Source organism: Convolutriloba macropyga, chromosome 3 (genome assembly GCF_964194025.1).
Source record: "Convolutriloba macropyga chromosome 3, txConMacr16.3, whole genome shotgun sequence".
In the NCBI taxonomy this organism is placed as follows: Eukaryota; Metazoa; Xenacoelomorpha; order Acoela; family Convolutidae; genus Convolutriloba; species Convolutriloba macropyga.
In genome coordinates, this window is record NC_134470.1 from 19590983 (window position 1) to 19602739 (window position 11757).

The 11757-nt window shown below is 33.5% G+C and overlaps 2 protein-coding genes across 2 annotated transcripts in view; one reads left to right on the forward strand and one right to left on the reverse strand.

The window, feature by feature from the left end:
* Positions 1 to 3828, reverse strand: part of LOC142336561 (uncharacterized) — a 39304-nt gene extending 35476 nt beyond the window's left edge. The window contains exons 1-5 of the mRNA XM_075385469.1: positions 3819 to 3828; positions 3247 to 3442; positions 2205 to 2419; positions 1689 to 1860; positions 1057 to 1325 (exon numbers count right to left, since the gene is read on the reverse strand). Coding sequence (XP_075241584.1) covers positions 1057 to 1325; positions 1689 to 1860; positions 2205 to 2419; positions 3247 to 3442; positions 3819 to 3828 — 862 coding nt within the window. The remainder of the gene's footprint in view (positions 1 to 1056; positions 1326 to 1688; positions 1861 to 2204; positions 2420 to 3246; positions 3443 to 3818) is intronic.
* The window catches only part of LOC142336036 (uncharacterized), a 421548-nt gene that overhangs the window by 135994 nt on the left and 273797 nt on the right, over positions 1 to 11757 (forward strand). The gene's annotated exons all lie outside the window — the stretch shown is intronic.

Sequence of the window (11757 nt, forward strand, 5' to 3'; positions counted from 1 at the left end):
TGCCATGAGTAGGGTTATCAGTTTTTTCTTTTTTTTACATACTTAAGTTTCTTTTTTCTCGATTGGCATAAATTTTAAAAATACTGCTAAATTTATGATTACTTGGATTGAGTTGAAAAACCGACAACTTTCATGTTAATCAGTGTTTCTGCGTTTACTTTAACAGATGGTGTAAATTTTCTCTGTTTCTGCATATACGATAGTCAATTTCGTAGAGGTTGAACTAATGGCACTGTTTTTTTCTCTATCAAAGAAGTAGTAACTGGAATGGTTCAACTAACTTGATTTTGTGTTTGAGTGAAGAGAAAAAATTAAAGACGATTCAGTCTGGAGAAGCAACAAGAGTGACAAAATTTAGTCGAAATTTTGATCCTTGAAATTTGCAGTTTTGAGTTTCTTACATTTTCTATAATCTGAATGAATGAAAATTTGGCTCTTTAATGTCCATAAAGCATTTATGCTCCGTTTTATGATTTTAATCAACGCAAAATGACAAAAAAATTAACAATTGCTTATTTTTCTCAATAAATTTTTTCTTAATAAATTTCGAATGTGGCCATTATAGTTTTTAACCATGACACAATGCAGAAAATTTATGGCCATTTATTTAAGTAGCGAACCATTTGAGTGAAATGTAAATTTGAGACATTTGAGTCACAAGAAGGGTCTTTGGAAATTGCAAGCTATCTTTTGAACTCCTTATTTGCTTAATCACTGATTATGACCGTTTGGATTAATAGTAAGTTTCTATCAAATCGGTAGATGGTGTTTCATTATTGGGAAGTAGTGGCAATCACAATCAAAGCTCTTGAATACTTATGCCACATGCGTGTTTTCTACAAACAGGCGGTTAAAAATTAAAGAAAGAGAATTAAACGTTTACTTTTGTTAACCAATATTCAACCGAGCTGTTTTTAGCTCAGAACGTCAGTTCGATATTACATCAAGATGATTCCTTTGTCAAATTAGTCTTATTCAGTTAGTTCAAAAAGGTATCGTTCTATTTAGCTACCCCAAATTTATAGTAGCCCTAAAGCACCCACAATTCGGGTTGACCTGCAAGAAAAATCCCTTCAGTTGTAGAGTTTTCCTTCGACGTCATTTCATTCATGACTGAGCTTCTTGTTTGCCCAAAGTACACACAACTATCATCTGTTCGTACCCCCGAGCCGTTACTTATCTCTGCTAGTGCCGTATGAAAAGATAATGCTTGACTTGTGCTTCCTGAGCTTCTGCGATAGTCTGCAGTTAAGTAATCGTCATAATCATACGTTAGACTACTTCTGCGAGCTTGAATTTCCGATGTGACTTCTTTCGTGTCATCGCTAAATTAGGTTAACTGTTTCGTTTTCCGCGTGAATACAATTTGTTTTCATATTTGTGAGATAAAAAGAAATGTTTTTTTTTGTCATAATTTTTTGCAAAAATAATAAGAGGAGACGCAATTGCAACTGCAAATAAAGAACCAAAAATGGAATCACAAACCTGAGAATACATATTAGAACATTGATTCCCAAATTGGCTCTAAAATTCTAAATGCGGCCATTTCAAGTCATATACTAATTTGAAGATACATTACCATCTATAAGTTATTATATTCTTCAGTGCAAGATAAGTAAGGAAAAGGAAACAGCTCCCTAAATTGAATCGTAGCTATCGTCGAATTGGGAGTCAACAATTTGTCGTACCGTTTCTCATTCAAAGCTAAACGTGAGACTTCCTTGTTGGGTTCTGAGCTGCGATTGTCAACAACTGACGACTGTTGTTCATCGATGGAAGAATTACGAGAAGTTATTGTCGACTGTTTTGAGTTGTTGAGGTCATCGTGGTCATTCCAGGAGCCAACAGGGCTTTTCGATTCTTAAGAATTTTAAGGAATGGCGGAAAAAACTTTCACCTAGTATTTTAGTCGTTCAGCGACTAAAAAATTTCAAACGATAGCTAATTTGTTTGGGCAAAATTCACGTCCAGGTTGAACTACTATCTATTTTACTATGTTAAAGTAGCTTTTGAGGCTTGAGTTGAATTTGCTCGGGGGAGCTATTCTATGTGAGCTGTTGTATAAATTGTCCGAATTTGCAAATACTTCCTCGTTTAACTGTCATGATTCAACTTTGAAGGGACATTAATTTTTTCAGAAATTCACGTCTCCAATTTTTTCCCTGCAGATTTTACTTCATTCTATTTAAGTTTTATTATCGTACTGACCTGGGGTGATTGCGGCTTTTCCTCCTCGTTGACAGCCGCATTTCCATTCAATTGATTTGCCTTTGATTTTCTGCGTGATTTGTTGCTTCCAAGTGGTGTCTCACTTGGGTTTTCAACCAGCTCCTGTTTGGGCTCCTCCTGTTTGGGTTCCTCTTCCTGAATGAGATGTCGGTTGGCCACCACTTTGGAATTGCTACCGTCGGAATATCTCCTTCAAGTAAGATCTGCTTTTTTTAACGTTTTGATTCGAAACTCTACCGATTTTTAATTCTACGGTTGATCTTTATGAACGGATTTTTTTGTAATCCTTAATTGAAAGGATGCGAATTTAAAAATTCATGCGCAGTCTTTATTAAGATTATACTGAAAATGCTCAAAATTCCTATTTGAAATTATGAAAACATAGCATATTTTCATCGATGTTTTCAACAACAAAGAACATAAAATTTCCACTTTGAGTCCCCGCCTTGAACACATTTTTTAAATTTTTGAACACAATGTTTAAGATCCATATATATTTCTATGAAAAAACTTAAAATTTCTATTATGGTTTTGACAGTAAGACTGACTTCCAGATTCTCAAAGTCTCAATAGCCGAATAGCCAAAACGGTAGCCAAAATCGCGAGCTATGTTAGCATCAAACCTCAATAGTCTTTCAATTTGCCTCTGCAAAATGTTGTCAGCAAATTTTCGATCACTGAAAGCTACCTTTAAAAATTCTGTTGTCTGATTTAGTTTAAGGTTACAAATATTAATTGGTCAAAATATTTGGCGCCGCTTTTCGTTCCCGGAACAGTTAATGGTGATCAAGTCGATTTTTTGCTATACGAAAAGGCAGGTTTCACTCACATCATCTTGTTATTTTCGTAACAACCCGCGCTTGACACTCATTTTTAATTAGGAGTTGGGGAAGGTGGGGTGAGGGGGAGGGGGGGGGGGTTGTGTTATAATGTTTAACAGAGAAACAGATCTGTCTATCTGTTTGAGTGTCAGTCTGTTTGTGTGTATATGCATGTGTATGTGTATGTTAAATGTGCCTTAGATAGTAAACATCTGTTTTGGACCTGGGTTCTTCAGGGATGTCTACTCCAACTGCCCCCACAGGTGTCTCAGTGGTGGTACTTGACTTGTTCGAGTCCGACCCTCCCCAGCTGATTTTGTCATAATGTGACTGATTGGATTCAATCTCACTTGATAATGGTGGTGGTGGTAATAGATCTGGTGCGGCATTGTCTGTAGATACAATTTGATTGAACAGAGTCAGAATTATAAAAAGAAAAGATCTAAATTTTGTCAGTGATAATAACTGATTATCAGCATTAATAATGACAATTTTGGTGAACAGAATTGTGATTAGTATGTTTGTTCGATTAAAACCACAATTGAGATGATGGCGTACAAAAGAATGACCTCAGCCCCAATCTGCTATACGAAAAAATAACCCACAATGTGTTCAAACATGACCCGGACTGTCTGCAAGTCTGACAAGTCTTTGCCAAGACTCGGATTACAATTGCAAATTGATTCCCAAGTCAAAACCAACTTCCAAAAAATTTCGAGTGAAAAATTTCGAATTCCAAAAAATTTCGCAACATGCCACGATTTTTACATTTTTCCATATGCACTTTATCGGGACAACCTGGGAAGGTCACACAGGGCGACCAGGGGCCACATTTGGCCGTTTTCAGGTGTCTCTTGGCCGTTTTCAGCCGTTTTTCAGCCGTTTGTAGCCTAATTTTAGCCGAAAATCGACAATTCTTGATTTTTCAGACTTGCAAAATGTCCAGCCTTCCTTTCAAAGGAAAATGAAAAACAGTGAAAATGGGTGGCGCAGTTAGGGTTCCCTTGCTGTCCCTAGGCCCTGTTATCCGCCAGCAAGCGAAAATTGATCCTTTTTTGGCCCAAAATGTACCAAATCAGCCAGAATATGGATCTATTCAAAATGATTCAAATATGCCACTTTCGATGCCTCCATACAAACTAGCCAGTGAACCAACATTGCCATCAGTTAGTTCAAATGTGTTTCAATTATTCGTGTAATGATTGATAAAAACCTGTATGAGTTATAAGCGAAATCATGAGTTATAATTGATAATTCATGATCTAGGGGGGACAAGGCTCGTTGGGTCATATTTTGTGAAAAACTCATCAAAATAAATTGTCATATATATATATATACATATATATATATATATATATATATATAGTTTTAAAGTTTAAATTATGAGCGTTTGAATGAGCTATGTTTCGTTCCAATTGGATTACCACTTCAGTCAGAATTTTTGATTTCAGGTTCGGTAAACCAAAAAATGGGGTATGCCTGATGCTCGTTCTCTAATAACTTTTTTGAGTTTACCTAGGAAGCTCATTTTTGAATATATATTAGCTTATCATGTCTGCGAAATAATGTTACTACTCCGGTCTAATTTGATTCCGATTTCAAAAAGTTTTTACCGAACGAGCATGATGTACATCATAGCTCCAAATGTCTGGTAACCATAAACCGCTGGTCTTTAATTCGCGAAATACTTGTTCAAAAAGAATGTTGTATATGTAGTTTTAAAACGTATGTCAAGGGCAGTTGATTGCGCTATGTGCCGTCCTGATCGGATGGAAACTTTGGTAAGAATTTCAGATTTTAAGTTCAGTACCCCCAAAAAATGGGGTATGCCTGATGATTTTGCTCTAATATATTTTTGAGTTAACCTAGGAAGCTCATTTTTGAATATAAGTTAGCTTATCATGTCTGCGAAATAATGTTACTACTCCGGTCTAATTTGATTCCGATTTCAAAAAGTTTTTACCGAACGAGCATGATGCACATCATAGCTCCAAATGTCTGGTACCCATAAACCGCTGGTCTTTATTTCGCAAAATACTTGTTCAAAAAGAATGTTGTGTATGTAGTTTTAAAAGGTATGTCAAGGGCAGTTGAATGCGCTATGTGCCGTCCTGATCGGATGGAAACTTTGGTAAGAATTTCAGATTTCAAGTTCAGTACCCCCAAAAAATGGGGTATGCCTGATGATTGTGCTCTAATATTTTTTTTTGAGTTAACCTAGGAAGCTCATTTTTGAATATAAGTTAGCTTATCATGTTCGCTAACTTATGTTAGGTCTAATTTGATTCCGATTTCAAAAAGTTATTACCGATCGAGCATGAGGTACCTCAGAACTACAATTTTCATGGTATAACTCTCTGGGCTTTATTGCGCCGAATATTTGTCCAAACACGACGTTATATAAATAGTTTTAAAGCTTATTTCAAGGGAAGTTGACTGCCATGTTCTGAATAAGATGCCTTTATTTTATATGTCTTTAATTTAAAAAAGGCGTTTGTCGGTGTTTTGTATTTTTTGGTCGCCTATGGCCAATTAAGTGTTGTAGTACTGTTTTTAACTGAGTATCATAAAAACGGCTTTGGTTGCAGTTTTTTCGAGGTCTGTTGAATTTTTTGCATAATTTTTGTGCCATTTTTGGAGGATTTCTTGTCTTTTCCGACTATTTTTGAACGATTTTTGGACCTATTTTGGACGTTTTTTCGACAATTTCTGACGTTTTTCTTGGCTATTCTTGACGTTTGTCTTTTGCGGCTAATTTGGACGTTTTTTGGATGTGCCAAGTCTTGGCCAAGACTTGCATTTAGACTTGCACGTCTTCACCAAGACTTGCATTTATACTGACAAGTTATAAAAGTGTACAGCTCTGAATCAGTACTGATATAAGCCTTGCAATTTGACGTGCCCAGTACTGATGTTGACTTGCCGTTCAGTCCCGGGATATATCGCTTTACTTTAAATATCTGGAGAGATGTGAACTCTTGATAACACAGATATTGTGAGATAGATTTTGACTGAAAAAAAGAACTGCGGTCGAACAAATTTGAACATGAAAAAACCCTGAGTAAACGTATGAAAAGAATTACAGTCGAGCGATATTATTTTATAGAAACACAGTATCTGATCAATATTGGGAATAAAGCGGCGACCGTGAATGGATCAATTATTAGAAGATACAACACATTCTGTCGACCATTAGTATTGTTCACAACCATGTGAATGGATAAGTTTACGAAATGTCCCTTCTCCTCGACTTAATAAGTCTTTTCATAAAGTCGGCTATCAGGGCCGAACTCTTAGGGTAGGCTGAGGAGACAAGACCTCGCCATTTCTATTTTTTGCTGTGATGTTCAGATAGCAACGAAGAACATGCTTGACAGCTTTTAAACGATTAGGGATCACATAAGAAATGTGTGTTTTAATGCATTCAAAGTTTACCTATCATTTTGATCAATAAGAACTGTGCAATGCAAATTTTCTGTAACTTATTTCTCTGGCGTAACATCAAATGTTATTATAAGAACGTCAGCAGCTATGTAGTATACGATTGGTCCGCAAAATCTATTGGTATCCGGTCTGATTATCAGTCAAAACATACTGGTAAACTCATTATTCAAAATCAGTGCCTATCTCTTCTGTCACATGCATCTTTCTAGGTTGCAGCAAACCTGAACTACAAAAGTGATACTGAGTTTTAACACTCATGATTTAGTCTCAAAACCCAAACCCCATTTCACAACTCTTCTACGCTTCTTAATGCATAAATGATTGGAAACTATTGAATAATTGTTTCGTACCACCTTGGTGGGGGAGGAACTATATACTTAAACGGTTTTTGTTCAGTCAATTTTCGCCGATATATTTATCGAGATTTGTGAGTGGTATCATTAGAAAGCCCGTCTAGCGTAGAATATAGAATGAAAAATATTTCATTTTGTGCTTGGAGTTATCAAGGTTTCAAGCTTTGTGAACTGCCAGATTAAAGTTATTTTTGTTCACAATTAACGTATTATGCTCATTTTTTAAAATCAATTTAGCTAAATAGCTTTAAAAAATCTAAGTTTATTTACAAATGTGTTTATGGTTTTAATATTAAAAAGTAAAAATTCCATTTTTAACACAATTATTATCAAAAGTTCGTCAATTATTTTTTATATACAGAATTTTGCTCAAAAAATTATATATTTTACTACTCTTCGGAAAAATTGCCTGTTTCAAAAGGACGGAGAAACATCAGAGCTAGTTTTTCACCTGATCGCAGCATCGATTTTTATAGGTCGCTGTTTTTATTTCTTTTCGAAAACTATTTTCGCTTATATTGTCTCTTTTAAGTTAATTACCGGAATGTTATTACACCGGAATGATTTCGTATTAATGCTCAATTACCGAAAACGTGCAAACATAATTTTACGTGCAAACAAAGCCCAGGGATAATATATTAAATTCACTTAAAAGCTGAAACTTTTTATGGCTTCAACATTTTTTTTGCGTAAAATTGTTTTTTTAATAGCCACCGTCAGCCCGTCAAACTGTTATTATTTAGGGGCTCTCATTTTTTCTTTAATCCATTTCACTTTTTGATCACGTTTTTCATTTTACATCAGTTAGATTTTCACGTTAGACTGCTAACTTATTTCACTCACTGTTTCAACTGAATGGATTTTAATTCTTTTCATGCATTGAATTACGCACTATAGTAAATACGGTCAAAGTCAAAAGAGCAAACTCAAAAGAGACGGTATAAAATGATAAAACCCGGACATTAAGTAATTCAGATTTACGTTATCAATCTTTGTTAAAGTGTTTGCTAGCTGATATCGGTATTAAACTCTTTAGCTCTCAGTTTAGAAGCTGTACTAAGTATAGATTTAGAACCAAAATGAAACTGCACGCCAAATTACAAAACTTTTTGTCACTCGAGAAAATACAGAAAAAAATTCATCCAATTTGGATCTTTTTCCTTTTTCTTTTTCTCTTTTAATTCCGATGTGCATCAAACGCGTCAACGGTGGCTATTTTCCGGCAATATGCCGCCTATGTTTTTGAACAATTGGTTCTCTTTTTTGTTTTTTTTTGTAGTCTTAAGAATTAGTCACTCTAATGACATGTCCAATTGGAGTCATTAGGAACTAAATATTAATCTATTTAGTTTTCTTAGCCGAAATCGCATTGTTTTTTAAAATTTCAAAAATATTTGTTTTCAAAGCAAAAAATATAATTTTTTCAGCTTTCGCCATATTTTTTAAACTTTATTTCAATCAAAAGGTAGTTCCGTTACAGCAAAGAGGTTGCATCAATCGATTTGTGCAATAAATTTGTGAATTCATTGCGTTTACTGTAATTTTCTTTTTTTCTTTTTGTACGTTTGGTCATTTTTATGTGCACTTATCGTTTTTTCACATTAATGGCTGGAAAATATCACAACTACGGCGTTGGAAAAGGCACAACTGCATAAACTTAGGAAATTTAAAGAAAGGGCACGTTGTCAAATAAAAAATTCACTTAATTGCTGAAAATTTTTTGGCTTCAGTACACGTTTTGCGCAAAATTGCTTTTCTTGAATTTTTGTTTTTATTTATTTGATGCTTTATTGATGTCTTAAGACTTGTTCTTGCTGGTTAAAGGTCCAATTGGTGTCATACGGAGATAAAATTGAATCTATTTAGTTTTCTTAGTCGAAAGTGTATTGTTCTTATGATTATCAATTTTTTTTTTCAAAACAGAAAACATAGAAATTTTGAGCTTTCGCCATAATTTTTTTGTTTCAGTTAAAACTAAGCTCAGTACCAGAAAAGAGGCTACGGTTAAGTTGTACTTGTCGTCAATTTTGTAGTTGTATGATATACTCTAGATGATGACAGGTCTGTTTCATCTTCCCAAGTAAGTGCAAATGAACTTATTTAAAGTTTCAGGTCCATGGCTAATGGTTTTCACGGCTTTGTATTTGTTTGTTTTAATACTCTCAATGTTTTTTGAACTTCTTTTGCTTTTTTCCCTTAAATCTGTTATTTTGTAGCTTGGGTCAATCAATGGCAGCCCGCTTTTTTTAAACAAAATTTTGATTAATAAATCGTGGTTTCATCCTTAAAAACGGTTTCTGGTTGTGATTATAAAATAGCTTTCATAAAAATTCTTGTGATTTATGATTTTTTGCCCTTATGTGAGTTGAGTTTTTGGTGTTCGTCTTGTTAGCAAACCAAATCAATGGTATTGAACGCAGGCCCACTTATGTATGTGTAATTCTAGTTTAGTCCATAGCTTAGAATAGCTGAGTTATAATGGATTGGACACTGGCTGTGAGCAATTTTTTATTGAATTTTTATTGTCTATACTGAATGTATTCCTTTAATTTGCCGTAAAACTTTATCTGGATTTTGAGAGGTCTGAGTGGCTTCTTTTGGACACTTTGAACTTTTTTTTACACCAATTATTTTTGAGATAAACTTTTGAAAGTTTTCTCTCTCTTGCTCTCTCGCGTTGTTTTACGCAGTGCTAATCCGACTTTGTTTAATGTTTTTAAATATTATATATGAAAAAAGGTTTGAAGAGCTAAGAATTTTAACCAATTGGGCACTCGTTTTTAGCCAATTTTTGAACGTGCATTAACGAACGTATTTAATAGTTTCAAATGATAGCTTATTGTTTTTACGACATTAAAAGATTTTTTGCGCCAAAAATTTAGAATGTATTTTTAAAACTTTCCTTTTTGTTCTTTTTTCTTTTTTGTCGACTTGTTAGGTAGTCTTATTAAGAACAGGTCTCTAGCTTTTTTAGTGGAGTACGAGTAATTTTGTTCGATATAGCTTTATCTGGGCCTAATTTGACTTTGTTCAATGTCAATGTTTATATATATATATATATATATATATATATATATATATATATATATATACATATATATATATATATATATATATATATATATATAAACATAGAGAGAGAGAGAGAGAGAGAGAGAGACAGTTTTGGTCGTAATTAATGTTTGATTTTGTTTTTCTTATCTAGTAGTCTCGTTAATGACATCTGTTTGGCCCTCTGAAATTTTTTTGTATTATTAGTTGAAAGGTTTGAATTTAAAGCAAATTTTAACTCATACAACAATTATTTTCGCGATAGTTGTAGGTTTTTGAAAGTTTTCTATCTCTTGCCCTCTTGCGTGTATTTACTTGGTCCTAACTTGACTTTATTCATATGAATTTTTGTTAGAATAGCTAAGAAAGTTAACGGATTGGACACTGGTTTTAAACCAAGTTTTTTGAGTTTTTCATAGTTTTTAGTAAATGTTTACCTTTTTTTAGCTGTAAAACATAATCTGGTTAGTGAGAGGTCTCATTGGATCTCTTGTGGAGCATAAATGAAAGTATTTAACGATTTCAGTTGATACCTAATCGTTTTCTAGTTTTCTAGACATTAAAAATTTGTCAAAAATGTGTTTGCCAAAAAAATTTGAATGTGTTTTGCTTTTGCTTTTGTTGTTCTTTTTTTGTCTATTTGTTAAGCAGTTTTATTAAAGACAGGTCCTATATCTTTTAGAGAACTACAATTTACTTTGTTTGATGTAATTTTATGTGGTCCCGATTTGACTCTTTTCATTGTTTTTATATATATTAAGAAATATAGGAGAGATTAAGAAATATAAGAGAATTTTGGTTGTAATCAATGTTTGGTTTTGTTATTTGATTTTGTTTTTGTCATCTCGTAGTTTTTGTCGTCTCTTCGGCCCTCTGAAACAGCTCTATCTAAATCGTTTAATGTTTTGATTTTGAACCTTTTTTCATTCTTACCCCAATTTTTTCGAGAAAAATTTAAATTTTTGAAAGTTTTCTATCTTTTGCTCTCTCGCGTGGTTTTACGCGGTCATAATTTTACTTTGTTCAAGTTATTTAAAAACTAAATATGAGAAAAGGTTAGAATAGCTCAGAATTTTATTGATTTAGACTTTGTTTTTGAGCAAATTGTTTAACGTGCATAGAAGGACGTATTGAATGATTTCAAACGCTAGCTAATCGTTTTCATGACATTAAAAAAAATTTTCGCCAAAAATTTAGAATGTACTTTTTAAACTTTTTTTTGTTCTAATTCTGTCAACTTGGTAAATATTATTTTTAAGAACAATTCTCTTGCTTTTTTAGTGAAATACAAGTTAATTTTTTCGATGTAGCTTTATGTGGTCCCAATTTGACTCTGCTCAGTGCTTATATATATATTTAGAGAAATAAAGAGAGAGAGAGAGAGAGAGAGAGAGAAAGAGAGAGAGTTTTTGGTCGTAATCAATGTATGGTTTTGTAATTTGATTTTGTTTTTTTTTTATCTCGTAGTCTTGTTAATCACACCTCTGTGGCCCTCTGAAACAGTTCTGTCTAAATCGTTTAATGGTCTGAATTCAAAGCAATTGTTCTTACTCATACAACAATTATTTTCGCGATAATTCCACGTTTTAGAAAGTTTTGTATCTCTTGCCCTCTTGCGTGTATTTACCTGGTCCTAATTTGACTTTATTCATATGAATTATTGTTAGAACAGCTAAGAATGTTAACGGCTTGGACACTGGTTTTTAAACTGATTTTTGATTGCGTTTTTTCATAGTTTTTAGTACTTGATTTCACTTTTTTAGCTGTCAGACATAATCTGGTTAGTGAGGGGTCTCAGTGGCTCCTTGTGGAGCATAAAGGATTGTAATTATTAATTTGAGGTAATAGCTAGATGTTTT